This window comes from Carassius auratus, chromosome 11, assembly GCF_003368295.1.
Source record: "Carassius auratus strain Wakin chromosome 11, ASM336829v1, whole genome shotgun sequence".
In the NCBI taxonomy this organism is placed as follows: Eukaryota; Metazoa; Chordata; class Actinopteri; order Cypriniformes; family Cyprinidae; genus Carassius; species Carassius auratus.
This window is the reverse complement of record NC_039253.1, coordinates 15827844-15855375: the sequence shown is the minus strand read 5'-3', so window position 1 is coordinate 15855375 and position 27532 is coordinate 15827844. Positions and strand designations below refer to the sequence as shown.

The 27532-nt window shown below is 36.4% G+C and overlaps 1 protein-coding gene across 1 annotated transcript in view; it reads right to left on the bottom strand.

The window, feature by feature from the left end:
• Positions 1 to 633: 633 nt before the first annotated feature.
• Positions 634 to 27532, bottom strand: part of LOC113111189 (segment polarity protein dishevelled homolog DVL-1-like) — a 30671-nt gene continuing 3772 nt past the window's right edge. Inside the window, exons 2-15 of the mRNA XM_026275712.1 lie at positions 17409 to 17478; positions 16860 to 16981; positions 12832 to 12944; positions 9126 to 9264; positions 8903 to 8996; positions 8476 to 8545; positions 8259 to 8398; positions 6113 to 6189; positions 5961 to 6028; positions 5774 to 5851; positions 5559 to 5693; positions 5190 to 5357; positions 4319 to 4537; positions 634 to 1887 (exon numbers count right to left, since the gene is read on the bottom strand). Of these exons, the coding sequence (XP_026131497.1) occupies positions 1388 to 1887; positions 4319 to 4537; positions 5190 to 5357; positions 5559 to 5693; positions 5774 to 5851; positions 5961 to 6028; positions 6113 to 6189; positions 8259 to 8398; positions 8476 to 8545; positions 8903 to 8996; positions 9126 to 9264; positions 12832 to 12944; positions 16860 to 16981; positions 17409 to 17478 (1993 nt within the window). The 3' untranslated portion in view covers positions 634 to 1387. The remainder of the gene's footprint in view (positions 1888 to 4318; positions 4538 to 5189; positions 5358 to 5558; positions 5694 to 5773; positions 5852 to 5960; positions 6029 to 6112; positions 6190 to 8258; positions 8399 to 8475; positions 8546 to 8902; positions 8997 to 9125; positions 9265 to 12831; positions 12945 to 16859; positions 16982 to 17408; positions 17479 to 27532) is intronic.

Here is a 27532-nt window from a genome sequence, read left to right as displayed (position 1 = left end):
ACTGACAGCTTGGGAAAGGACTAACAGCTCCTGACCAGCAGAGGGCATTGTCTGATTGTCTTTACCGTTTGCTAATCAAAAATAAAAATTAAAATCAATTAAAAATGTGGTTGCTGGTGTGCTTGCTATTTTATTGATAAATGGTTAATACTGGTCTAAAAAGCTGTGCTGACCCCAATTTATAATATTAACCTTGTTTGCACACGTGTATATGTTTTGTTTTGTTAAAGCTGCGGTAGGGAACTTTTGACGCTCTAGTGGTTAATAAACAGAACTGCTTGCGTCTTGCGGAAGAACATCGTAGCCGGAACTACTTCTCTCTGTTTATGTCTATGAAGAATCACAAAGGTACTGGGTTCCCCCGCTGCGGTACCCTCGAAGCAATCTGAAATAGTCCGAATATAAACACTTATTAAAGGTGCACCCTAGTGATTCAGGGCAAGCTAAAAACATGGTTTGGAAAACGGATTCATGGTGTACTCGCTTATTATATAAATTTTTCTACATTTTGAACACAAACAAAGTTACGGACCGCAGCTCTGATTGGTCATTTTTTACCAGGAGCGATGGAGTTTCTGCAAATGGCAATAGGACCACTGGGAGGAGCCAGAGGAGCTTGATTTTTTCACAGATTATTTGTCTCATATTCTACTGTCAGGACATAATGACAGGTTTAACAAATATGTAAAAAATATATTTTTACAAAAGTTACCTACTGCAGCTTTAATGGTGACAGAAATAAGCAATAAAATAGGTGATATGCTCTTTTTTTGTTGCTATACTTTTGGAAGTACACTGCTGTTTAAACGTTTGGGTCAGTATATATTATTATTTTTATTTTTTTTATTTTTATTTTTTTGAAGAGACCGTAAAAACATTTAAAATGTTACAAAAGATTTATATTCCGAATGAATGGTGTTTATGTAATTTTATATTCATCAAAGAATCCTGAAAAAGAAAAAGAAAACGTACCACATTTTCCACAAGTGTTTTCAACATTCATAAGAAGAAATGATGGCTAAAAATTCATTTTGCCATCACAGAAATAAATTATATTTGAAAATATATAATAAAAAAACTGTTATTTAAATTTGTAAAACTATTTCACAATATTACAGTTTTTACTGTATTTTTGATCAAATAAATGCAGAGATGTTTTTCAAAAATATTAAAATCTTACCGACTGCCAAACTTTTGAACAGTAGTGAGTAAGGCTATTTGCCCTCTGCTAAACACACAATTAATCTAAACACATTTGTTCCTCAACCTTCCACAGAAACTTGCAACTACAGCAAGGCCACATGTGCTGTTGGTAAAAGTTGATTATGTATTCATGGCTCTCGTCCTGTGAGATTTCTCTACTGTTATTTATTATTTATTCATCTAATTACATTATATCCACAAAAAACTCACAAGGGTTGCCCATGGCATGCTGGAATGACTGGCGACTGGCGGTGAGTTCAGGTAGTATGGCCCCTATTTCCCTCACTGGAGGGGCCCCTGGGGGCCCACTGCTGATAGCCCCCTTAGGGGTCAATCTGGCCAGGCTGTAGGGAGGAGGCAGGCCTGGGGGTCCGTAAGAGGAAGCGTGGCTCCGTTCGCTGAGTGCACAAGAGGTGTGGCCGTACTTGGAAAAGGGAGCGTGACTGTAGGAGAAGGACGTGCGGCTGTGCTGGGACGGGACACGGGAATGAGTGTAGCTGCGAGATGAGAGAGCATGACTCCAGTGGCTCAGCTGGCTGGCTGAACGTTCAACCCGCCTCCCACCTGCTTGCTTGCCTGAATGCGATTCGCTGCCACCGCTGCCTGCTGATTTACGGTCCTTGTCCCTCAGAACAGGTCGCTGGCTCCTCCCAGCGCTAGGGTTGGAACTACTGCTTCGACTTCCTGAAAAATAAACAGAAGTTTATATGGTTATATGGAGAACAAAGAGTGATACTGCAAAGGAATAAATCAATTAATTTTATTGTAAAAAAAGTTTGCAGTTAATGAAGATCTGCGAATCACAGGAACACTTCATCCTTCACTAACTCTATAATGACAAATCGTGTGCATTCCTTGTTCTTTGTTCAGTCATTCCACGATCCAAGAGAATAATTAAAATCTGATGAAAAATGATGAGCTGATGAAATGCATCTATCAGATGTGCAATTAAAGCTGGATGAATTTGAGACTGGAGTCAAATGACGATGCAAATGAAATCATGAGGTGCTCCATCCTGAATTTATAACACTGTCAAACAAAAGCCACATTATTTCACTCTTACATAACAGGCATGGCAAAGCTTTACATACACATATGGGATCTACATTGATATTGTCATGTGCATTCCCAGACTAGTGTGTATGCATCTCGTTTTTTTCCACAACACACGACATGCTGAGAAATACAGAGATGAGACGCGAGGCAGCAGAACAAATCCAGCAACAGAAATACCCCAGTCATGGAGAGAGACATGACTGTTAAGAGAGAGAGAGAGAGAGAGAGAGGCTGCCTTACCGGACACCCCAGGGTTGGGACTACCTCCTTCATCAGTCTGCCATTGCACAGCAGAAATAAACAGGAAACAACACAGTTAAGCCGTCTGTCTATCTTAACACCAGAAGCTCTATCAATTACATATCATCCTCACAGCCAAAGAGCATTACTGGAATCTGCTCAGTAAAAATAAAATCTTATATGTCCCTCATATAAGATATTTATTTACATGTTGTGATGATATGTTAGAATTTACAGTAAAAAAGTGATATGTAGAGTGGTCACAATGCCAACTTTTCAGTTGTTGATACGAGTTGGACTTAAATTTAGTGCATAGTGCATTATTTAGTTAAAAGTTTAAAATTAAAGTTACATAATAACAATATTTTAAATTATTTCTTTGTTAAATCAACTCAATTAAATATTTTTTAAAGTAATCAGAGGTCAGTATTTATGTTTTATTTCATGACATATTTGATTAATGTCTTACACATAGATATTTTATACTGAATGGAATCAGTGTATTGAATATACTTTTCACATCCCATAAAATAAAATCAACACTAGCGTTCAAAAGTCTGGGGTTAGTAAGGTTGTTGTTTTTTTAAGAAATTGATACTGTTATTCAGTAAGGATGCACTCAAATGGTGAAAATTACTTTTTAATAATCACAAAAGATTTTAATTTCAAGTGCTGTTCTTTTACAACTTTCAGTTCATCAACGAATACTGAAAAAATGTTTCACAGTTCAAATAAAAATGTTACTGTAAAAAAAATAATAATAATAATTGTATATATATATATATATATATATATATATATATATATATATATATATATATTTTCTTTTTTTTTTTTTTTTTCAACATACCAAACAAAGTAATGGCTGCTGAAAATATAACTTGCCATAACAGGGATAAGTTACATTTTCAAAAAGAAAACAGGCCTTTAAAATTGTTATAATATTTCTTTATATTACTGTTTTTAATGTGTTTTTGATAAATGCAGCCTTGGTGAGCATAAGAGGCTTCTATCAAAAACATTTTAAAAAAATCTAACCAACCCCAAACTTAATATATATAGTTAATATATAGTATCTAAAATCCATGTACTTTAAATATTTAAAAGTTTTCCCACACAGCCAAGCATCTGCCCTAGTTTTACTTTCTTTGACTGCTATCCATATGCTGCAAACCTCACAACACACCTGAACCATCACTCAGAAGATGGCAGATCACTCCAACTGCTCTCTACAGGCAACTGACAAACACAAACACAACAGGCTGCTGAGTTTCCTTCCTGACATCTTCACTGAGCTAGTGCATGGCATGTGTGAAATGAGCAACAGGTTATGCGTTAATGTGAAGAAGTGGATTGAGATGGATGTGTTTGTGCAATGCATCAGCGTTGAAGGCAAAAAGCACAAGAGAATGAGATGAATTCAAGCACTGCAAATGAAATCATGACAAGAGCTGAAATCAATTCTTAAAATGTTGAGAACAATAAACTTAGAGAGATGCCTGAAAGGTTTTAAACATATAATCTTAAGAGACCCCATAAAATACTACAGTTGGGAAGGGTTGACCATATTTGAAATAATACTTGTGATGGAATAGCAGTATATAAATAATATAAGTCACGCCTGAAATTCATATTTAGAATGTGCAAAACTTTATATTTTCATAACTACTGCATTCAAGCAAATACAGTATGCTGCACCACAAGATTTGGCTTTAAAAAATGTCTACATTATTTATAAGATCTTATTTTTCTAGGTTTGAACTAGGCTGATATTTATTTGGGAAACTCTTACTGTGACGGATAACCTTTCCGTACTCACCCTCACTGTGATGACTTCCTGCGCTGCCACTGTGGAAACTGTGACAGGGGTCCGAATATCCTGGGGGGAAACCAGAGGGTGGTGTGGAGAAGGGTGGGTAGGGAAAGGGCTGGCCGCCCATGGGCCACGGGTTAGTGGACGGAGGGGGGAGAGGGGCCAATGTGTCCTGCTCTGAACCAGCACCACTCGATCCCTCATTCAAGTTTAGTGTAGCCATATCTAAGGAGAAAGAAAAAAATATAAAGAGGTTAAATGTACCTTTTAAATGGATCGGTATAAAACTTAAAGGAATAGTTCAGACGAAAATTGAATTTGGCGAAAATATACTCTCTCTCAGGCCTTCCAAAATGTAGATGAGTTTGTTTCTTCATTAGAACAGATTTGGAGTCATTTCTCAGTACATCACATGATCACAAATGGATCCTCTGCAGTGAATGGGTGCCGTCAGAATGAGAGTTCAAACAGCTGATAAAAACATCACCATGTAAACATCTTGTGAAGTCAAAAGCTTCTTACTTGTAAGAAATGAATCCATCTTTAAACCCTAATAACACATAAATCCATCTGTATTTGCTTTAAAAAGCTGCTTGATTTGTGCATATTTCTCACCTGATTGAAGAAAGCAATATTAATGAGCTAATGGTTTGAAGATGTCTTAATGATACATTTATTACAAACATGCAGCCTTCCACTTGACAAAACATTAATTTGTGTTAGACTGTTGTGTGGATATCTGTCATATTTTTTTAACATCAGTTGATTACAGTTTATCAGTTTAAGAAGCCAGCGGCCTGAGGGTGAATATAATTTCACCTAATTTTCATGTTTGGGTGAACTATTCCCTTAAAGGAAATGCAGAGATGTGTTGTACTTTGGCAGAGATCTCCAAATGTGTAGTAGCACTGTTCAGAGAAGGTGATCTTGTTGACAGTGTGTCTGAGATAGCCATGCTTGAGCAGATTGCTGGCATATTTTCTGGCATCCCGTCGGTCTTTGAATCCCTCGACCCGTGAGTAGAGCCAGTCTACTACATCACCTCCTGTAACGTGAGATCCAGAGAGTTTACAAATAAAAACCCATGCACCAGGTATATTAAGTTATCTAATACCATGAAAAATTAACACCATACAAACATTTCTGTTGACTGAAATAAAGTCAAATATAGATAAAAAACTTGAACAGTCTAATTGAACAAGCGTGATTTTTATCAGTATTAAAATCATTACAAACGAGAGCTCACCTATAACAGCATTAGCTATAGTAATCTTCAGCCACATTCTGTCCCTTATTTCTAGTCCTGAGTCTGGGAGCTGCATCACCTTTACAATAGTGGCCATGTCCGTCTTTCCCACTGTAAGAGGGAGATCGTCAAACTCTGTGAAAGACAACAAGATGATTAGCATCACGCTTTGGAAAAAGAAGATGACGTGATCTGTCAGAAATAAAAGTCTGTACCGTTTTGTGGGTAAGATCCTGTAAGTGCAGTAGTGTGGGAAATCCATGCTGCCGGGTCAATAGGTCGAACTGGTTCAGCTTTGGAAAAGAAAAAAGCAGAGTAAGGCCGAGAAGATGGATAAGTATGTCTGTGCCTGACATTTGTGTATCTGAAAGAAATGTAAACAAAGCATTTGTGTATACTGACCTCTGGGTATCGTGAAGTAACTGCGAGGGGAAGGGTCCCAGCATTTGGCAACAGTGAGACTGATGGGCCTACAGAGGACAAGTACAATATTTAGTCAAAACACACTTACATCTGAGACAATTCTGACATCTTGCGCCTGTTCATTCTTTTACCCATTCTTTGAGACAATCTCTCTGAGGATCCTGACTGCATCATCATTGCTCATGTTTTCGAAGTTCACGTCATTTACCTGCAAGTCAAAATGTGGCATAAACATACGTTACCGTTTTGAATATTTATTATTTACAATATCTTTATAATTATTTTGAATTATTGTGAGGCACCAGCAAATTTCCAAGAGGGCCTCAATGTGACTTGTGAAAATTTAAACCAATAATTGTATTGTAATTATTTAAAAATATATTTAAAAGTGTGATTTACGTATATACTTTCAAATATCTTGTAAATTAACAAAAACATATAAAAGGTCATTGGTATTTTTTTATGAATATACATTTTCTTCTATGTATGCCAAGCCTTAAAATGTATTTAAAACATTTTTTTAAATATATAAATATGATGGCCTTTGAATGTTCAATGTCTCACGTGTCAACAAAAAAATTATAAAATGTAAAGACTTTTACTTTAAAAATAAACTTGTTTTTACATTAATCATTTTGAATATTTAAAAACCTTTTAAATCATTTCCAAGTTTACCTATAAACCTAGTATAAACTAAGATCCTAAGCACTGTTTTTAATTTACATACAAGCCAACTGGGACCTTCCATGTTCATGAATATAAAAACAGCAACAAATTTGTACTGCATTTAACTGACCTAATACTCATACCTTAAAGGGGGGGGGGGGGGGGTGAAATGCTCGTTTTCACTCAATATCCTGTTAATCTTGAGTAACTATAGAGTCGTACTGCATCCTTCATAAATCCAAAAAGTCTTTAGTTTTATTATATTCATAAGAGAAAGATAGTCTGTACCGTTTTTTCCCGGAAAAACACGACCAGCTGGAGGCGTGACGTGTGTGCGGAGCTAAAGAATCACGAGCGCCAGTAGGCTTTTGCGTTGAGAGCATGTGGAAGCTGTGACATTAACGTGAGGGAAAAACCATCATCCAAAACAAACCATGGCTTACAGTCAGATTCAGCCGTTTATTTATGATCCAGAATCAGATCCCGAGGCTGAAACTGAACGAGAGCAGCAGCAGCAACGACTCGCTCCGAGCGGGGCTCGAACCCGGGTCTCCGGCATGGGAGAGGACGCACCAACAAGGAGGCAGAGATATTTTAAGCAGTTTTTACTCACCGCCTGCGGTTCCAACACACGATCGTGACCCTTTTTCATTGGGGATGCATTATCCTTAAGAAATAAACGATACTCAAATCCATCGTCAAACTGGGCCTCGTTTGTAAAACAAGCATCTTCGAAATGCAGGGAACAAACAAAAACACTTGCACAACTCCGTTGATGCTCTGTAAAAATAAACTCCATCCACTGGTCCCTTAATGCTGTTTTTTTTTTTGGTAATCTGTGCAGGGTTGTCTTGCCCTGGCAACCAAAAACACACTTCTTTTGTGACATTTCGCGACGCTTTCGCTCTGATCAGTGAATGCCTGTTGTGCTCTCAGTGCTCTGCTATACGGGAGTGCGCACTCTTCCGGCAGACGTGCCCTTAGGACCCATATAAGGAGATTCCGCTCCATCTAACGTCACACAGAACCATACTCGAAAAAAACTTTTCGAAACTTGTGACAAACCGGAAGGAGTATTTTTGGAACAGAAATACTCCTTCAAACGTACAACTTAATTTTTGAAACTTTGTCCATGTTTAGCATGGGGATCCAACTCTTACAGTGTAAAAAAACTCAGTATGCATGAAATAGCATTTCACCCCCCCTTTAAGGCAATGTTCCTAATATCAGTGTGCTACACTGTGCCATGCCGATATAAAGCTGCAGTCTAATCCATAACTATTACTGTAATCTGCTGCTCAACAGCAATAAGCAGCTGCTGCAGGCATCTACAGAGCACGGAGCCAGAGGCCAAATTTCATCCCTAAAAACTAATGTAAGTTCAAGCCGTATGTCCCTGCATAATATAATCGCTTTAATACACCACAGTATCTTCCACCGGCAGAGCCAATCCATTGCATTATACTAATCTGCTTTTCAAACAAGGAGTAAAAAACTGAGACTATTAGATGTTTTTACAGAGATAGCAAAATTTGACTGAAAATTGACTGAACGTATAACAAACAGAAGTAACCATTCACAAGAAGCTTCATTTTGGACACTACAACTTACCTGCAGCAGCATGTCGCCTGGCTCTATCCTGCCATCTGCTGCCACCGCTCCTCCCTTCATTATAGAGCCGATGTAGATGCCACCATCTCCTCTATCGTTACTTTGGCCCACTATACTGATGCCGAGAAAGTTATATTTCTCTGTGCAAATGAAAGAGAACACAGAAGGGATGAATTTGTGTATGTGTGTGTACATGTACAAGGGCAGCTGATCTTACCCATATTAAGAGTAACTGTGATGATGTTGAGGCTCATGGTTGAATCTGTGATACTGCTGAAGGAAGAGGACTGTGGAAACAAAACCAGAGGAGATACGCAAGACCCTTAGAAGCCACGTACAACAAAAACATCACACACATACACGTTTACTTAGCTATCTATTCAAGGACATTTCAAGGACTTCTATTGTTTTTTTTTGTTTTTTTTTATGTAAAGCACAGCCAGTTATAAATATTGTAATTCACAACCTAAACCTAACAGAAAGCATTGAGAATTTTCTTCGAAAAATGTATTTACTTCATTTATATACATTTTTTTTTACATATGAAGACATGCTCAAAATTAAGTTTTTTGGGGGTTTAGCTCTTTTCTGCGTACAAATTCATCCTCAAAATATGGTTAGGTGGTCTCACACACACGTCTTACCCTGTCGATTTTTGCCACTTTGTGTCGCCGGCGCCTGCGCTTATGTCTCTTCATTAACTGAAAAGAAGAGCTCTGCTCTGTGGAACTGCTCAGCCTGAGAGAGACAAACAGATGAGATAAGAATAGATCGATTATTGAACATATAACTGTGCTCCAAGAGCCAAGACTAAATAATAATTCAGTAACAAGAGCTGACACAAAGTGTCATCATTCCAAGCCAAACCTGCTAGCATTCTCATCCTCCTCGCTGTCGATGAAGGAGCTTGACTCCAGCTCACTGCTCATCATAGAGCCGCTGTCACAGGCCATGGCCTTGTCCCTCACCACCCGCTCGGCTTTAGAGTGACCGTTCACACGTGGGACTGAGAACAACCAGCATATACACAGTGAGGATTGTCAAGGCCTTTGCCAACAAAGAGGTACAAATACGTGGATATATTCATGGCTTGATCAAACCTTGAGCAACAAACTTTACAAGAAGAAAACATACACTCCTGTGGGCCAGGTTCTGCCACAGGATGGCATCTGATTGGCTGGAAGGCTCTGGTGAGGTGGCGGCATCCCAGTGAGCCGGGCCTTGTATATTCTCTCTGGTGGAACCCAAAACACTCCAGGAGAGTTGGGTGGCCAGAGCTTCTTCCCCTGGGCTGATATCGCTCTCTCATACTGCCTATGATATGCTCACTCACATGCCAGTCTTTCGATTTTTACCTGATTTATTTGCAGTCGCTAGAAAATTGGTATAGGTAAACTGGTAAGCTTGGTTAACAAAAGACAGGCAGAAGAACAAAAGAGATGCAGGGAACGGCACAAAAAAAGAGAACAAAATATGTTTTAAAAAAAATGTCATTTATATTATGTATTATATTTTGGATGGAGAGCAAACTAACTACAAAAGATGGTAATATAGCTTAATGTATCTAGACATAGAGAAGCAATCCTTTACAGAGCCATGTTTGACTTCCAGCAATGAAATGATAAAGTACTCAATACATCACCGCTATTCGTGTGAGAAGCCTACTTAGCCTAAAGATATATAACTTGTTTAGAGGGATAATATAACAATACATCATATGTGGTGGATAAAAAGATATTAGGTTACAATCTACTGAAAACTTCTTCTACGCATGCTAGTTAGAATTGTAGATCATTCCCATTTATTTTATACTCTTGGAATTATCAAATAGGGGTTAAAAAATTAAATAAAAATAAAAAATACAAAAACTGTAAATATTTTAAAATATTGTACAAAACAGTGATTAAGAAAATGACCTCATCATATATATATATATATATATATATATATATATATATATATATATATATATATATATATATATATATATATATATATATATATATATACATACGTTCTGTAGATAGTTTTTTTTTTCACATCAACCCTTAACTTGCTCTAACCAAAATGCACGCCAATTACGAAAGTCTTCCTAATAAATTAATAATATTGACACACTAAAAAACATTTGAATAAAAAATTTGAATACTGTTCATTTGAAATAAAATATGTAAAAAAAAATAATAATAAATGCCTTACCTCAGAAAGCGTTAAGGAGAGAAGAGCTTCTCTCCGCGGTGCACACAAATAAACTACTACTGCACAGACAGAGCTCCCGCGGGAGCGCGCAATATGAATTTATTACCCGCCCCTTCTGTTCGCGTGCTGCCATTCATCAACAGCGCCACTTGGGACTGTGCGCGCGACTGTTTCCATTTTTGCGTCCGACGCTCGAGCGTGAGACCATGTGCAATTATAATTTACGAGCAACATATGACCACGACAAGATAACGGAGCTTGTTCACAAACCCGAGTTGAGGTGAGAAAAGAACCTGTGTGAAGTAATTTGACGATACAAAATATACACTTCCTAAAATATAAAGTTATCTTTGAAAATAAATAAATAATTAAATAGCCTACTTCATAAATGTTAAGCTTGATTGTTCTTCAAATATGCATCTTCATTTTAGCTAATTAAATCATTGTATTTATTTACTTTATTACTACTTTATTTAAATATTGTAATATATAATCAATTTTGTATGCAAAAACAAACAAACAAATAAATAAATGTTGAGCTTGACTAACTAACTATATGTTTTCTCTAAATTAGTTCCCTATTTTATCAATAGGGAATATGTTTTTTTTTATTATTTCTACATAATCTGAAAGCTGAATAAATACGTTTTCCATTGGTCAAGTTGTGGCCTAGTGGTTAGAGAGTTTGACTCCTAACCCTAGGGTTGTGGGTTCGAGCCTCGGTCTGGCAATACCATAACTGAGGTGCCCTTGATCAAGGCACTGAACCCCCAACTGCTCCCTGGGCGTTGCAGCATGAATGGCTTCCCACTGCTCTGGGTGTGTGTTCAATGCTGTGTGGGTGCACTTTGGATGGGTTAAATGCAGAGCATGAATTCTGAGTATGGGTCACCATACTTGGCTGTATGTCACGTCACTTTCTGGTGTGATTTTTAGGATAGGGCAATATTTTGCCAAGATAGAACAAAAAAAATCTGTAATCTGAGGGTGCAAAAAATTCTAAATATCGAAAAAAATGTCCCTTAAAATTGTCCAAATGAAGTCCTTATCAATGCATATTACTAATCAAAAATTACTTTTTGATATTTATGTAACATATCTTTATGGAACATGATCCTTACTTAATATCCTAATGATTTTTGACATAAAATAAAAATGTATCATTTTGACCCATACAATGTATTGTTGGCTACAGCTACAAATATACCCATGTAACTTAAGACTGCTTTTGTGGTTCAGCGTCACTTATTCAGTTATTTTTGTAACCATACATTGCTAGTTATCTGGATGTCTTGTTATATATGTAAATGCTTTGTGTTGTGTGTTTAGCATTTGGGGGGGGGGGGTACATTTATGCATGCATACATGCTTACATAAATCCACATCCCTGCTTTGCATTTTGTTGAAAAATCAAAAAGGGGCACAACACAGAATACAGTCTGGTGCCGTGCTATAACCAGAGAAACACTACATCTTGTATACCTTATATTTGTTTCTCCTTTATATCCTATTATTTGTGAACTCAGTGTTTCACTGTCACCACTGACACTGTCTCCAGACTGGTCGCCTAATTAAGCCACACTGATTAATGATCAGAAGGAACTAATGGACCAACAGAGAGCACCGCGCTACTGTCACAAACACACAGATAAATTACTTTGAGAGGTCTGGGTGTGTTTGTGTGTGAGAAAGCATTTGTTTTGCTAGGGTGAGGACTTTGTTGAATGGACGACAGGAAGGGTGTGTGATTCTTTTCTGTGAACTCCTGTTGTTGTAAATGAATGTAACAGTTTTGTCATTGTACAGTCTACAGATGTGTTCATTATTTGTGCGGTTATTTTCATGTGCCAACAATCAATGAAGGGAAAATCAAATACAGAACAAAGCAATAAAGGGAAATAAAGTGTACGATGAGAGTGTCTGTTAAATGCCATTAAAATGGCAGATTGATTTATTTAGATTTTTCTGTAATATTAATGTAAGAATATATTCATAAAAAAAAAAAAGTCTGTCATGGCAAGCAATTAATGATAAATTAGAACTTTCCCCTGAGATGATAAATGACCTTATTACAAACCAATGCACACATAAAAAAAAATACAAAGATGAATACAGCAATATTCACAAAACAAACACATACAAAAAGAGATAACTTTCTGACCTTGGTTTAAAAAGACAAATGTATTTAGCACACTAATGAGGCAGATACCCTACATAAAAAGGGGTTAAAAACATTTGCCATTCTCACGGTAGGATCAAGCCATGATTATATCACTTTTGATAAAGAATGTGGTAAAAAAATAACTGGCATGTGCAGAAGGGATTTGGTCAAATATGCTAAAATTACAGTATTTATTCTCAGAGCTACACTCACATTCATCTCTCCTCCGTCTGGTCCTTTCTCGTTCCCTCTCTCGACGGTGACGGAGAACAGACTCGCTTCCAGTTTCTGTGTCCATCCCGTCTCGGCTGTTCACGGCATTAGCACTGCAGCAAGCACACGAACAGAAACATATGCAGCATAAGCTCTGAGTGACAACTGCATTATCTGATACACACTGCTCATGTGTATGTCACCTATGTGCATGTAGGATATACATATGTAAGTAATATGTAAGTGGAATGCAGACTATTTTAGCTTTTGTGAGAAGGGCCGAAAGGGGACAAGAGTGAGAAGGAGAGAGATAGTTTACTCAGTGAATAATGATTTTAACACATAGGGGGTGTTTCATCATGAAATATTGGTTTCTGAATTACACCCCTGGGGCAGGCAACTGTACATCTATATGTGCTTTCAGCAGAAACCTGAGCAAGGTGAGAAATTTATTCCACCTTCACTAAGAAATATCACAAACCCCTCCACCAGACTTAATACAGTACAGGTGCCCTATGAAGGACATGTATATAGTTCATAACCCCTGAATGAGATAATATTGTATTTCTTTGTAAATATAAAAAATGAGTATTTTCTTTCCAAAGATGCAATACTTTAAAATACACAGCAGGCCAAAGAAATTGATGAATCTTTAAGAACAAACGAATAATTAAACAAGGAAGAGACATATCAGTTATTATTACTTTATTAAAAACATGGTGATGTAATAAAAATAACATTCAATTCAATTAATTGTCAAAGTGACACTGAAAAATAGACTAATGGTTACTGAAAATTCTGCTTTGCCATTACAGCAATAAATTATATGTAATATTAATTAATATTAATGAACATTGAAGTGAAAATAGAAAACGTTTGTTTTAAAAACTATAATGTTTTATGACATTACTGCTTTTACTGTATTTAGTCAAATAGATGCAGCATTACAGCAAAAAAAAACTGACCCAAAACTTTTGAACGGCTAAGTATTACAGTATATTATTTCTAACCAAAAATGTGAGTTATGCTGCATGAAGGAAACAAACGTGTAAGCAGTGAATCAGTCAACCAGTGTAGGAAATTAAGGACATGCCATTGCCTTAGTTATGTAATCTGGTGAATTTTTGCTTTCCTGTACATTTTAAAAATCAGCCACAAGAGGGCAGAAATATTACAGCTATAGCATAGTGATTCCCATCTGTATGGCTCAAATACAACTTCATAGCCACCAACCATTTTTACCATTGGATATATCATTTGGCATTATCACTAATCAAGTTAAGAGCTGCAAAAGCATACCTTCAAATTCTACAACAAATATAAACCACACAAATTTGTTTTGCACAAACTTGTTTTTGCTTTCTTTCCTTATGAAAGGCACAGGATGCATGAATGTGACTGTTATAATTAAAATTATAATAATGATCCACACTGTAAAAAACTGTTTTACAAAAATATATATATAATCAGTGTATAATCAGTTGTAAAATGTAATTTTACTGTATACAGTTTTTGCAAATAAAAATTATGCATTACTGTATAAATAATGAAAAACAGCAATTTAACAGTATATTTTGTACAGTGCAAGCATCATTCATTATAGCTCAGACCAGTTACTACATCAGTCCTGCCCTTGAAACATTAGTACTATTTCTGTAATTTTAATGAATTCACAGCATCTTCTCTATTTATAGACATTCATACACTATTATTCAGGTGACCTTTTCTATGTATAGTCCTTTTCATCTGCACAGTACTGTTCTCTAGCATTCTGAACCCCTTTTTCACTTGCACACTATTATAGTGTTCTTTCTAGTTCTGGTTAGATGTTAACTGTACTCTGCACAATGACAATAAAGATTAATTTAATCTAGTATGAAGGTTATTATCTATAAAAATACAAAAGATGTCTCTCTCTGTCCTCACCCTCTGAACATTAAAATCTTGAACATTATTTTTTTTATTTGGTCATTCCATTGCATAACAGTGAAGCAAATTTATAAAGATCCCTCCTGGGGTGTTCTGCTATGGGCAGATACACCATTCATTGTTTGCCACAACTCCCTTCAACATTTGTGTCTCATGCTTTCTGGATGACTGAGCCCAGTGGGGGAGCAAGAGCCAAAGGGATCTGCCCTCTTTTTGCTGTTGATATTCCTACAACCAGAATATAAACATGTGTGTGAGAGAGATTATTATGTAAATCAGGGATTCCCGACCGGGGGTAAAGGTTCCCCCGGGGATTAGATCAGCAGGATTCAGAGGGTTCTTGAAAAGATTTTTGATTTTGATTTGAAAACAGAAATTATAAATGCAAAATTTCAGACCTGTATTTTCATTTAATAATGAATTGGGATTATTGTGATTTTGTTGTATTGCCACAATCATTTTATTTATTTATTTATTTTTAAATATAACACACATTTGTTTTTTGTTAATGAAATACACTGCATGCTAAAACATTTTCCAACAAAACAAAATATTAATATTATTTACTTAAAATTTAATAAATTATTTAATACACACACACACACACACACACACACACACAAACACACACACACACACACATATATATATATATATATATATATATATATATATATATATATATATATATCAAACATCTTTAACTCTAAAAATTAACAAAATTAAAGTAGATTTTTTAAATAAGCTTTATCCAGTTTTTAGATTTATGTTCTGGAAATGCAAAATGTATGCACATTTACTTAGATAATATCTAATTTGCATATTTAAATTAAAAACTTGGGACACATTTTTTTTTGCAATTCTTAATGTAATCAGTCAGCTAGCTAAGTATGGTGATATATATTAGTTACATTTTTTAAGGGTTAGTGAGCTCCTGGATTGCATCAAAAATATCATAATTTGTGTTCTGAAGATGAATGAAGGCCTTGCAGGTTTGGAACTACATGAGGGTGAGAAATTAATGACAGAATTTTCATTTTTGAGTATACTTTTCCTGTAAGTAAGAAAGCTAAAAGACAAAAATGTACATTAATGATCATAGAGTCTGTGAGAGCGACACATTTAGTTCATGGAAAAGAAATATGGAAGAAGGAAATGTAGAAAGGAAGGAGGTGTATTAATGTGTGCAGGTGAAGAAAAAACACAGATTGTACAGATTGTGTGAGAAGGAAGAAGTGTATCACTAATGCAAGTGTGCATGCACATTTAATAATTTAATAATCAGCACATCTGGTGCACACTATAAATGGATGTTTTCAGTGTTTAAGCACACAATGAGAGCATAAAAGTAAGTATTAAATAACTAGAACACTAAACGTTTATACTTGACCAGGCCCACACAATTCAGTTATATAAAACAATTATACCATAGCAATATAAAGAGTTCATACCATTTCTCAAATCATGTATGTTTAATTGATCCAAATAACATTTTGTACCTCTAAACTTTATAGCAGAAGATCAGGTGAATGAGTTTGATTGAGCAAGTGCATTAAAAGGAGGGAATTCATGTTTATTTTGTATGTGTTTCGCTCATTTGATTAACTAAAGAACATATGCAAATCAGGAAATTGTGCAATCATGCTCAAAAAAAAAAAAGCATTTTAAAATGTAAATTATTCCTCTGATGGTTAAGCTAAATTTCCAGCAGCCATAACTCCAGTCTTCAGTGTCACATGATCGTTGAGAAATCATTCTAATATGCTGATTTGCTGCTCTAGAAATATTTCTTATTACAAACCATTCAAAAGAACATCTTTTATTGACAAGGGAAATCTTTTGTAACATTATTAATGTATTTAATGTTGCATATGTTTAATTTAATGCATTCTTGTTAAATAAAATTAATAATTTCTTAAATACTCAAAAAATTCTAACTCAGTTCACTGTGAGCGCAGTTGCGCTGAATGTTGGCACACTAACCACGAGGCTATCAGCACTGATGTGTGCTGAAATATGAAATGTACAAGTTGTGCATATGTTTAGTGGATTTGTTCTGAAGTGTTGGCTGAACAGGATACATGTGTGTTGATACTCACTGGAATGAGGGGGGTCTAGAGTCTCCGATGCCTCCCGTCCTCTCCAGTGGTGGAGGCAGCTCTGTATGACTGTCAGTGCACACCGACATCCCATCTGTGTGGGAGCTCTCGGCCAATACAAGCTACAAACAGACACATAAATGCATGTTTAAAAAATGTAATTGTCTAGTTGCTTTTTGTGCACAATGTGCAGATTTCAATGGCTCTTCTTTATCCCTCACTCAGTTTGGATAAACAGGATGTTTGAAATGTTCTACTTATCTCGTGACAAAAGACAGCAACAAACAAAGGCGTCAAAGGCGTTAAATAAAAATGGCATCCAGCAGAAAGTAATTTCCTGAATTATGCATTACACTTTAGAATCTGTCCGACTTCAAAGTGCCTTTCAGACTTAATTAGTTTAATGAATCAGTGAACTAAAACTGCTGATGTCCAGTATGATTTAGGGCATGTGCTGCATCTTTCTTATGACATATGAATGCATGACTGCCTGCCTTTTCCACTCTGATTCAGATTCAGTTATATAAGGCAGAGGTTATCGCAGCTCACCCATGACACCACTCTCCCGTTGAAACAAGGCAGTTTGGCATTATCGTCGGAGACTTCTTCTTTGACAACCCTGCAGAGACACAAAAGAAAAAGAGGCATGTATTATTAATTAGAATAGCGTTTGAATAAAACTGCTGTATTGTTTGTGGATTTTGTATATACCACTGATCAGTCCCACCAGGATTTTTCAGGACCTTTTGTTCTGACTGAATGACTGAATTTGCCGCTTTTCTCAAAAACTGCTTTTTTGTGTTGTTTTGCAGTGAAAACCCACCAGTAACCATGCACCATGTACAACATGTGACACTGATTATACAGTATACTATACATTTTAAATGTTATAAATTATAAATACATTATTTCATAATTAATTATCACTAATTATTTAACAATTATATTGTCTGTTAAAAAGATGACATTGAGATTCAACTGATTCATTCAAATGGCCGATTCATTCAGAAACAAATCATTTGAGTTAATGAGTGAACCACTGAATCATTTATTCAACTGATTCGTTCAAAAAGCTAATTCATTCAATGAATAAACACTGTCCATTACTTAGAGACACAAAGCAGTGCTGTGATCTGTTTGGAACTATTTTCGTTGGCAAGATTTAGCTAAAATTGAAGTCATTCATTGCTTTACTGAAATTGTATAAAATTATTATTTAATGTGTTCATTTATCTGCAGAAAAATTTTACTCTTTGTGTGATAGATTTAAGTTAACTAGGCTTACCTTAAATTATATAAATATGAAAAGCATGATGAATGATTGCTGATGAAGTGCATGATGTCCACCGACCTGTGCTGACAAATAAGCAATGATTTTTTGAAAATGTTTTTGCATGTAGTGTATTGCCTTAAAAAAAGTGTGTTATATTTATAAATGAATTTGTTGCTCAGACTGACCTTGCTAATTAAACTGTTACAATGGATTTGAATAAAAGGGCATATGGTGAGGATCTCACATGCCAGCTTGTAATGAATGTGTCAACTCAAGTATGCCAACCTTATGTAGGCAGATAACAGCAAAAAATAATTCTGTAGTGTAATAAGATGAGCTATTGAAAAAAAGAAGAGTGTCTGTCTGGGAAAAGAGTGCATATATTTAAATGAAAGGTTCAGTAAGGATGCTGGTGTCAGTTTAGATAATCTGTATTTTGCTATGGAAATTTATCTTGTCTCATAGAAGCAAGATTTTACAGGGGTCTTAAACTGAGAAATCACATTTCCCTTAGCTTTTGGCCATTGTCATTGTAATGTAAAACATCCAGTAAATTTCAGAACACAGAACGTTTTAGTCAGTTCAAACACAGCCTTTATTAAAACTTGACTATTTTGTTATGTTATGATGTCATAATGTGTTGAAAGCCCACGTCTGCAGAAGATCAACATCTATTTCTACATTGCTGTTGCCCTGCCCATTGAAATAGAGAGACGCAAAATACAGTATTACTCAATCAACAAAACCGTAGAAATCAGATTACAAGATGTGTAGTGTGTAGTGTGAGTTGTGGTGATTTCAACCAACTGCCCAAGGCCAGCATGAAAGACACTGAAAACAGTTGATGGCAAACTGTTACACGTCATCAGTACATCTTATCATTTGCACGTTTTTAAGCCTTGTTCTTAAGCCCTAAACATTCAAAAGATTGAAAAGCATTCAAGCACAAGACATGGTAGAACTCAACTGAGTACTCGTGCTCCGCATTCAGTGCGCACACAGAGGGCCATGACTCAGGCTGTGCGAAAAACAGAATTAAATTCTCTTTCAATTTACATTCACAACTACCAATTTAAACTAGCAAGCACAAATAAATGCGAAATACACTTAACCCAGCACCCACGTGCATATGCAGAGTGCCACGTCACACAGTTCTTGTACAGCGAATTAAGTTTTGCCTCTTCTTTCGCTTGAACGGACAAATACACTCAAAATTACATTGAAATACATGCCTTGGCAAGTAAAAACTGTTGGTTATGTTCTAAGTGAACATAAACAGTTGAGAAAGAAATCAGATGTGTATCATTATGTTGGATCCATGCTTTGCCTTTTATTGTGACCGCACTTTTTTTTCACAACTGCATTGTCTGTTCCAGATCTTTGATATATACTGAGCATTGTTATGTTTTTAACACAAATGGCCCATGTTGTTTTCAGAGTAGATCACTGCAGCACCCATCTAATATGCTGCTTTCACATGCTATTGGAATTATCATAAATATGAGTTTCCTATTTGGAAATTGGACATGTACACCTTCTCTATGTGTATTTACAACTGGGAAAGAGATAATTTTGATACCCAAGTCTCTGAGTTGGACGAGCCTTAAACTTTAAATAAGGTGGAAGAGAAAAACATAGCATTTGTACTGGCAAGCAAGTTTTATTCATTTTTGTCACATCTACATTGCTCTCTCCTACCATTACAGTCATGTATATTCACATACATAAATAACCATTTGATGCATATTATATGTATTAAACAGCAAAAATAGCATTTAAACTTCCTACTTCCCACTTCTGAAGTTGTAATTTCGAGTTTGTCATATTCAATTGATTTGTTGCCGGAAAGTTTCTTAGGGCAATAAATACAATTCAGACAGATTCAGTAAATAATTATTCATAGCATAACTAATACACAAGTAAACTAAAAGGATTCCATTATTGTTGGAACTCTGTACAAAGATAAGTACAATGTTTCAGCACTACACATTAACATCTATTTTACATATGCAGGAGATTACTTACAAGACTAAACACCAGTTAACAAAAAACTTAATTGCAGTTTATTAAATATTTAGCTATATTAGTTACATTTAGGTTCTTCAAAACTACCTACTTTTAAATAACTGCATCATTATCCATTAGATAAAACATAACGCTTTATTTCCTGTTTTTAATAGCAAGCATTATAATAGGCTAATTCATATTTAGCATTTTTCCAGTCTCTCTTTATCTTTAAGTCTGAAAACAGAGAAATTCCAGTCTCTCCTCACACGGTCTTGGCTCCCACTTTCCATTTGCTACAGACTGGGCTCCACAGCGAAGAGCCACTGGACACTGGTTTGCACCAGTCACCCAGTTCACATACTGTATATTATCCCCAGACACCCAGATCCAACTACCAACCAGAAAGTTCAGCCCAATCCACACATAATTACTCTGAACGTCTTTAACTTTGTTCTCAGCCACTTGCTGCTCCATAGCTGTTGACAGACTGGCCAAGTCCACATATCGGTCTCTACAGTGTTTCAAGGCCTCCATCCATGTCTTGGGTTCTGACACCAGGATCATAGAGCGCACTGTGGCCATACAAAAGAAGGGGAGTGCATCAATACATGACTCATCAAACATTTCCCCATCCTTTAAAGCTCCACACGCTTGTGTGTTTGGTGAAATGGTTCTGTTCTTGAAATCTACATTATCAGGTTGCATGCTATTCCAATACTGAATCTTTAATAGGCTATTAAACCAAAACCAAGGGTTATTATACAACCCCATCCAAAAGTACACATTATCCACAAACATGTGCATTCCATGGATATAAACCACTAATGCAGTCAATTCTGCTTCAGTTTTCACCATCACTAGGTTCATGTTCAACAGCTTGCAGTGAGACTGAGCTTCTTTCCAGGCTTTATTTTCATTGACCATGGAGAATTCCAGAGTTTTGTTGACATTTCTGAAGCAGATAAATGGGTGTTCCTCATAGCAAACACGGTCATGCCAGAATCCTCTCCAATCAATCACTGCACAAAACAAACGGTTGTACCACTTGGAGAATGTGACAGGCTTGTTGACTCCAACCAATCTCCATGTCTCTGTCAATGGAGAATTTTGTTGAACTGTCGCTAGACCAATCCAGGCAAAACCAGTATCTATCAGATCACGGATAATGTTGTTCTCCTCATTATTAGATATAATTGCAAGACCAGCGTGATATGTTTCACACTGTTGTTTTGCCTCCTGCCAAGTTTTGTTTTCTCTGACTAAGACCCAGCCTCCAGAAATCTTCTTACACACAAAGAATAGCTTATTGTCACATGTCGTGGTATACCAATATCCAGCTCTGTTCAATGAGGCACACTTTCCAAACCAGTTGAAATAATTGGACATGGTCTCATCCACCCAGTACCAAGTGGCATAATATCTGAACAGTCCCACCCAAGAAAGCTGGTTGGCAGAACTGCTGAGATTCTTTAGATTATTCTTATCTGTAGCTACAAAGGGTTGTCCAAATTTATCTAGACAATATGCCTTTGCATCATACCATGACAATGTCTTCTCCACATGGATGATTTCATTCACTAATCCTGGTAAGGGTCCATCGCCAGAAGTATGAAGAACCAGTAGTAGGAAACTAAGAAGCCCAAACATCTCCATGGTGAGACAGACAGCAACTGTTTCAAGAACATGTCACGTTAAACTAGCCTTGAGATTTATTTGCATGACATCATAGTGATTTTGAATAGAAAGCTCAGGGAGTCATTCCACGAAATCGGTGCCTTTTCATCCCAAGAAATAAATCAAACACAGAATTACTATAACAACAAATACATTTGTTATTTAAAAATATAATAATTCTATGTATTCTTTCATCAAATTAAGGTCAATTAAAGATTATTTAAATGTAATATATAATATATAAAATAAGGATTCTTGGCCTGTTCCTCACTATGATTTTTCTTTTCCAGCAAGACTTTTAATTTTCAAATTTAAGGAAAATGATACAAAATTCACATTTGCTTATTGTGACTAAAACTGTTATTCATCGACTGGCCGCTTGAGGCTGGCTGCAAAAGTGAGTCAATCCCATAAACCCCCCCATGTTAAAATGCCCAACTTTACAGCAGAAAAAAACATGTTTACAGCCTGGTGCAAAAAAGATTTTGGTCTATATAGCTAATTTTACCCTTCATGACAACTGTGAGGGGGTGAATTTTTTTAGAACTCACCCGTTTAAATTATATTAAGCCTTAAAGTTCTGCATAATTAAGGGGGTGGCCACTAGTGACAGGTGGATTGCCACTGCTGTCACCGCTGTCGCGCTAGGTGGGCGTGGTTTCAGCAACCAGCTCCTGCCTTTTTGCCAATTTTTGATTACCCCAGAGTGACACGCAGCTAAGATGGCGAAGGCCCGCTCTGCCCACTTTTGGTTTCAAAAACTCTCTTCTCTCTAGCGTTGCCAAATGTATGATAATTATCGTATTTATATCATTTTTACATCTGTACGATGTACGATCAATAAGGAAAAAAATCCTGCAATGTACGATAATATCAGAATTTTATGCAAATTTTAATGATAGTAGTTGCAGTCATAGGGCTTCTTTACTCATACACGAAATCGGCTCATTACAGACACTCTAAATGCATTTGTGTGCACCTCAGGGTGTGTTAAGAATGCAGGAGGGTTCCGTGCTTTAAAGCCAATGAGCACTATGTAGCAATCCATGACAGCAAGAACCCCTTCAACATCTAGCAACACGCAGGATTCCGATGACATCGGCTCAGATGTGAAGTTAACTGCACCATGCAGAAACAGCTAAATTCCTTCTTCACTGGACGCTACAAAGCAAGTGTTAAAAATAATTTTAGTGTGTTAATATGCACCGCAAAGCAGGCAGTCACTAAAAATAATGGGATAGTATTTTGTCGCACTGCTTCTGTCCGACCATACGACTAGTTATCTATTGTGGTTATTTGCAAGTCGTGTCAAAATATTGTTGGTTTAGAATAGATAAATAACTCTTTTGATTCGTGTACGATAATTTCCTTCCAAATACGATAATTTTGAACTTCTGGTACGATACTTGGATATTTCCAATCTGGCAACACTGCTTCTCTCTTCTATTCTCCTTGGTGTATTATTGAGATAATGCCCATATCATCCAGTTTGGTTGGCATATGATCATCAGTTAAATTTTTACTTACCGTATTTTCCGGACTATAAGACACACATAGTTTGGCTGGTCCTGCGACTTATAGTCAGGTGCGACTTATTTATCAAAATTAATTTGACATGAACCAAGTCCAGCGCGACTTATAGTCCGAAAAATACAGTAGTATTGTTACTATCGCTGTTTTTAATGAATATTATCAGTCTCAGTAAAACTATGATAAATTATGCCTTCCAGAGCTTTGCAGATTTATAAAATGTAGGTAAAATAAATTTATTGCACCAGATAAACAGCCATGTTTATTGACTCAAAAATTGGTTTCAACTACTGAAAATGGGTATTATTCAACAATTTGCCCATGAAGCCAAACTGAGATCACCATATCTCTGGGATTTAACCATATAGAAGAAGCCACCAAAATAAAATAAATTTAAGAACCAGAATCTAGAATGGCACTGAGATATCTTTAATAATCCAGGCACATAAATTTGAAAAAAGTGACAAAAGCTTTTCTGAATTTTTAAAATGTCACCATAGGAAAATAAATGCAACAAGGATTGAAATATAAACAAGTTTTACTAACAGACCTATATACCTCTGAGTGAAAATCTTATTTTCACCCCACCCTATAAAATACTGGATTACTCAACAAATATTCATGGCATTTAGAGTTTTGGCTTTCTTCAGTTATCAATTTCTTTCAATCTATGGTCGAGTTGACATGGAATTACAAAGTTAGAAGTTTATCCTCGGATGCATAGTTTTATTTATTTACCCAGAATTCCATGTTGCAAAACTGTATGCAACCTACTACTAAAAGCTAACACTTAACAGAGGTTTCACAGCTCAAAAGGTACCGCATAAAAGGAATTAGTCATTTCTGAATATTTACCAACTAGTGTATGTGTATCTGGCGATGTGTTTATCTGAGGAAAAACAGCATGCATTTGAATGAAAAAGATCAGTTCAGTATGTTGGTGGCTGTACAGCTAATCTTTACTTTGCAATGGAAATTCACCTGGTCTCATGAGAAACCAAAGCCTTGTGATAAATAATAATTCTGTCCTTTCTGAAATTTGTCAGACATCTATCAGAAAATACAGAGACAGAGAGGAATTTAATGTTTAGAAGCTTATGTTTAAATTTCATTTTTAAGACATCAGTCTCTCTTCACTCCAATCAATCACCATGCAGACAAGCTGGAGTATGTGACGGGTTCGTTGTTCACCAATCTCCAGTTATCATTCAAACAAGCTTTAGATAAACCAGTGCAGGCCAAGCTGTAATTTAGCACAGCATGGATATGGGTGTTATCTGCTTCACTATGTATAGTCACCAGATCAGTGTGATCCATTTCACACATTTGTTTTGCCTCTTGCCAAGTTTTCTTTTCTTTTATTATGACCCAATTTCCAGAAACGTTCATACACACAAAGAATAGTTCATTGTCACATGTTGTGGTATACCAATGTCCTGGCTGATTTATTAAAGCATATTCACCATACAAGTTGAAAGAACTGGTTTTGGTCTCATCCACCCACTTCCATGATGAAAATACGCTAATAAGTGCGGCCCAAGAGAGCTGGTTGGCAGAACTGCTGAGATTCTTCACATCATTCTCATCTAAGGATACATAGCCCAAACATCTCTCTTACAAGAACTGATATAATGTCAAACTAGTCTTGAGATTCATTTGCATGGCCTCATAGTGAGTGCTCGAATAAAAAGTTTGCATATTAGAATGATTTCACTGAAGGATCAAGTGGCACTGAAGAGTGAAATAATGGCTGCTAAAAATGTAGCTTTGTATCACAGGAATACATTACATTTTTAAATATATTAAAAAAGAAAGTTGTTATTTTATAATAATAACAATATATTACCGTTTACTGTATTTCTGATCAAATAAATACAGCCTTGGTGAGCCTGAGAGACTTCTTTCAAAAACATATCTTTTCAACCCCAAACAATTGTATGGCAGTTAATTATGTTTTTCATTACTGTGGGAACCCTGAAAAGAGTACAGAAACAAGAACTATGTTTAAGGAGGACTATACAAACAAAAATTACATTTTTAGACCAACACCATCAGCTATGAGAGTCTGGACCCATTATCCATTAACAATTCCTGAATAGTTTACTTTCTGTTTTCATTAGTAACTGTTAGGCTGATGATACACAGGGAAACTTTTTGAGCAGGTTTACTCTGGCAACTTTCTATTGAGCAATGTTTGTTGGGCACCCAGATCCAACTACCCGCCAGAAAGTTCAGCCCAATCCACACATAATTACTCTGGACGTCATTAACTTTATTCTCAGACACTTGCTGCTCCAAAGGTGTTGACAGACTGGCCAAGTCCACATATTGGTCTCTACAGTGTTTCAAGGCCTCCATCCATGTCTTGGGTTCTGACACCAGGATCATAGAGCGCACTGTGGCCATACAAAAGAAGGGGAGTGTATTATTACATGACTCATCAAAAATTTCCCCATCCTTTAAAGCTCCACACGCTTGTCTAACTTGACAACTATCTTTCAGATGAGACATTAAAGCAAGGTCTTGACTCTCTGTGGTCATTAAAAATTCAATGGCACTTCTCGTAAAAAGTTGGGGTATAACCCAGGTGTCCCCGACCTTTGTCAATCATGGCCTCCTAATAATCCCCATCCACTTGATTACCTGTATCTAATATGTGGTGAGTGCACTGGCGCCATTGTCCTGTGGTTACTGTCACATCACCAAGTGGATACTGTTAAGGAGAGACCCTCACATGATTGTAAAGCACTTTTCACAATACACAATAAAACACTATATAAATGTATTATTCATTCATTAATTCATTTTGAAATCTAGATTATCAGGTTGCATTCCAAGCTTGGATCTTTATTACATTATCAAACCAAGTCCAAGGGTTATTATACAACCCCATCCAAAAGTAAAGCTTATCCACAAAAGAGCCGTTTTCACCATCACTAGGTTCATGTTCAACAGCTTGCAGTGAGACTGAGCTTCTTTACAGATTTTATTTTCATTGACCATGGAGAATTCAAGGATGTTGAACTTTTCTGAAGCAGATAAATGGATGTTCCTAAAAACAAACACGGTCATGCCAGAATCCTCTCCAATCAATCACTGCTTGAAACAAATTGTTATAGCACAGATATAATAGCTGTCCACAGAACTACGTGTAATTGCAAGACCAGCATGATGCGTTTCACACTGTTGTTTTGACTTTTGTCAATTTTTGTTTTCTTTGCAAAGACCCAGTCTCCAGAAACATTATTACACACAAAAAACTGTTTTTTGACTCATGTCTGGGCAATACCAATATCCAAGTTTGCTCATTGAGGCACAGTCTCCATACCAGTTGAAATAAGTGGGCATGGTCACACCCATCCAGTACCAATGTGTAAATAAGCTATAAAGTCCCACCCAAGAGAGCTTTTTGGCAGAAGTGATTCTCCACATCTTTCTTATCTTAGGTAGTCCAGAATTACTCAGGCAATAGAGTCTTGCTGAATACCATGACATTTTCTCGTCCACATGGATGATTTGCTTCATTAATCCTGGTACGGGTCCATTGGCAGAGTTATGGAGTACCAGCAGCAGGAACCTAAGAAGCCCAAACTGTTACAAAAACTGATAAACTAGTCTTAAATGGTTACTCCAGCCCAAAATGAAAATTGTGTCATTAATCACTTACCCCCATGTTGTTCCAAACCCGTAAAAGCTTTGTTCGTGTTTGGAACACAATTTAAGTTTTTTTTTGTTGTTGAATACCTGGAGGCCAGTGACTGTCCCATTAACTGCCAAGTAAAGAAAGGTTCAGTAAATGATGAAAGACATCGTCAGAATAGTCCATCTGCCATCAGTGGTTCAGCCGTGCCACAAGGATGTGCTGTTTTCGTTCAAATCAAAGCGTAAATACAAACAGAAAACGTATTCTTGTGGCCCGGCTGGCACAGAAAAGCGTACCCTGCCTGCGTTCAGCTCATATTCTCCAAAATGGTGCTTCAGTGATGCAGAGAGACACAGAGGAGACGAATAAAGTAGTTATGTTTGTTTTTTGAACCACTGATGGCAGATGGACTATTCTGATTATGCTTTTTTAACTTTTCTGGACCTTGAAAGTGTAATTTACTTGGCAGTCTATGGGACAGTCATACGCTTCCTGGTTTTCATCTAAAATATCTTCAATTTTGTTCCAAAGCTTTTATGGGTTTGG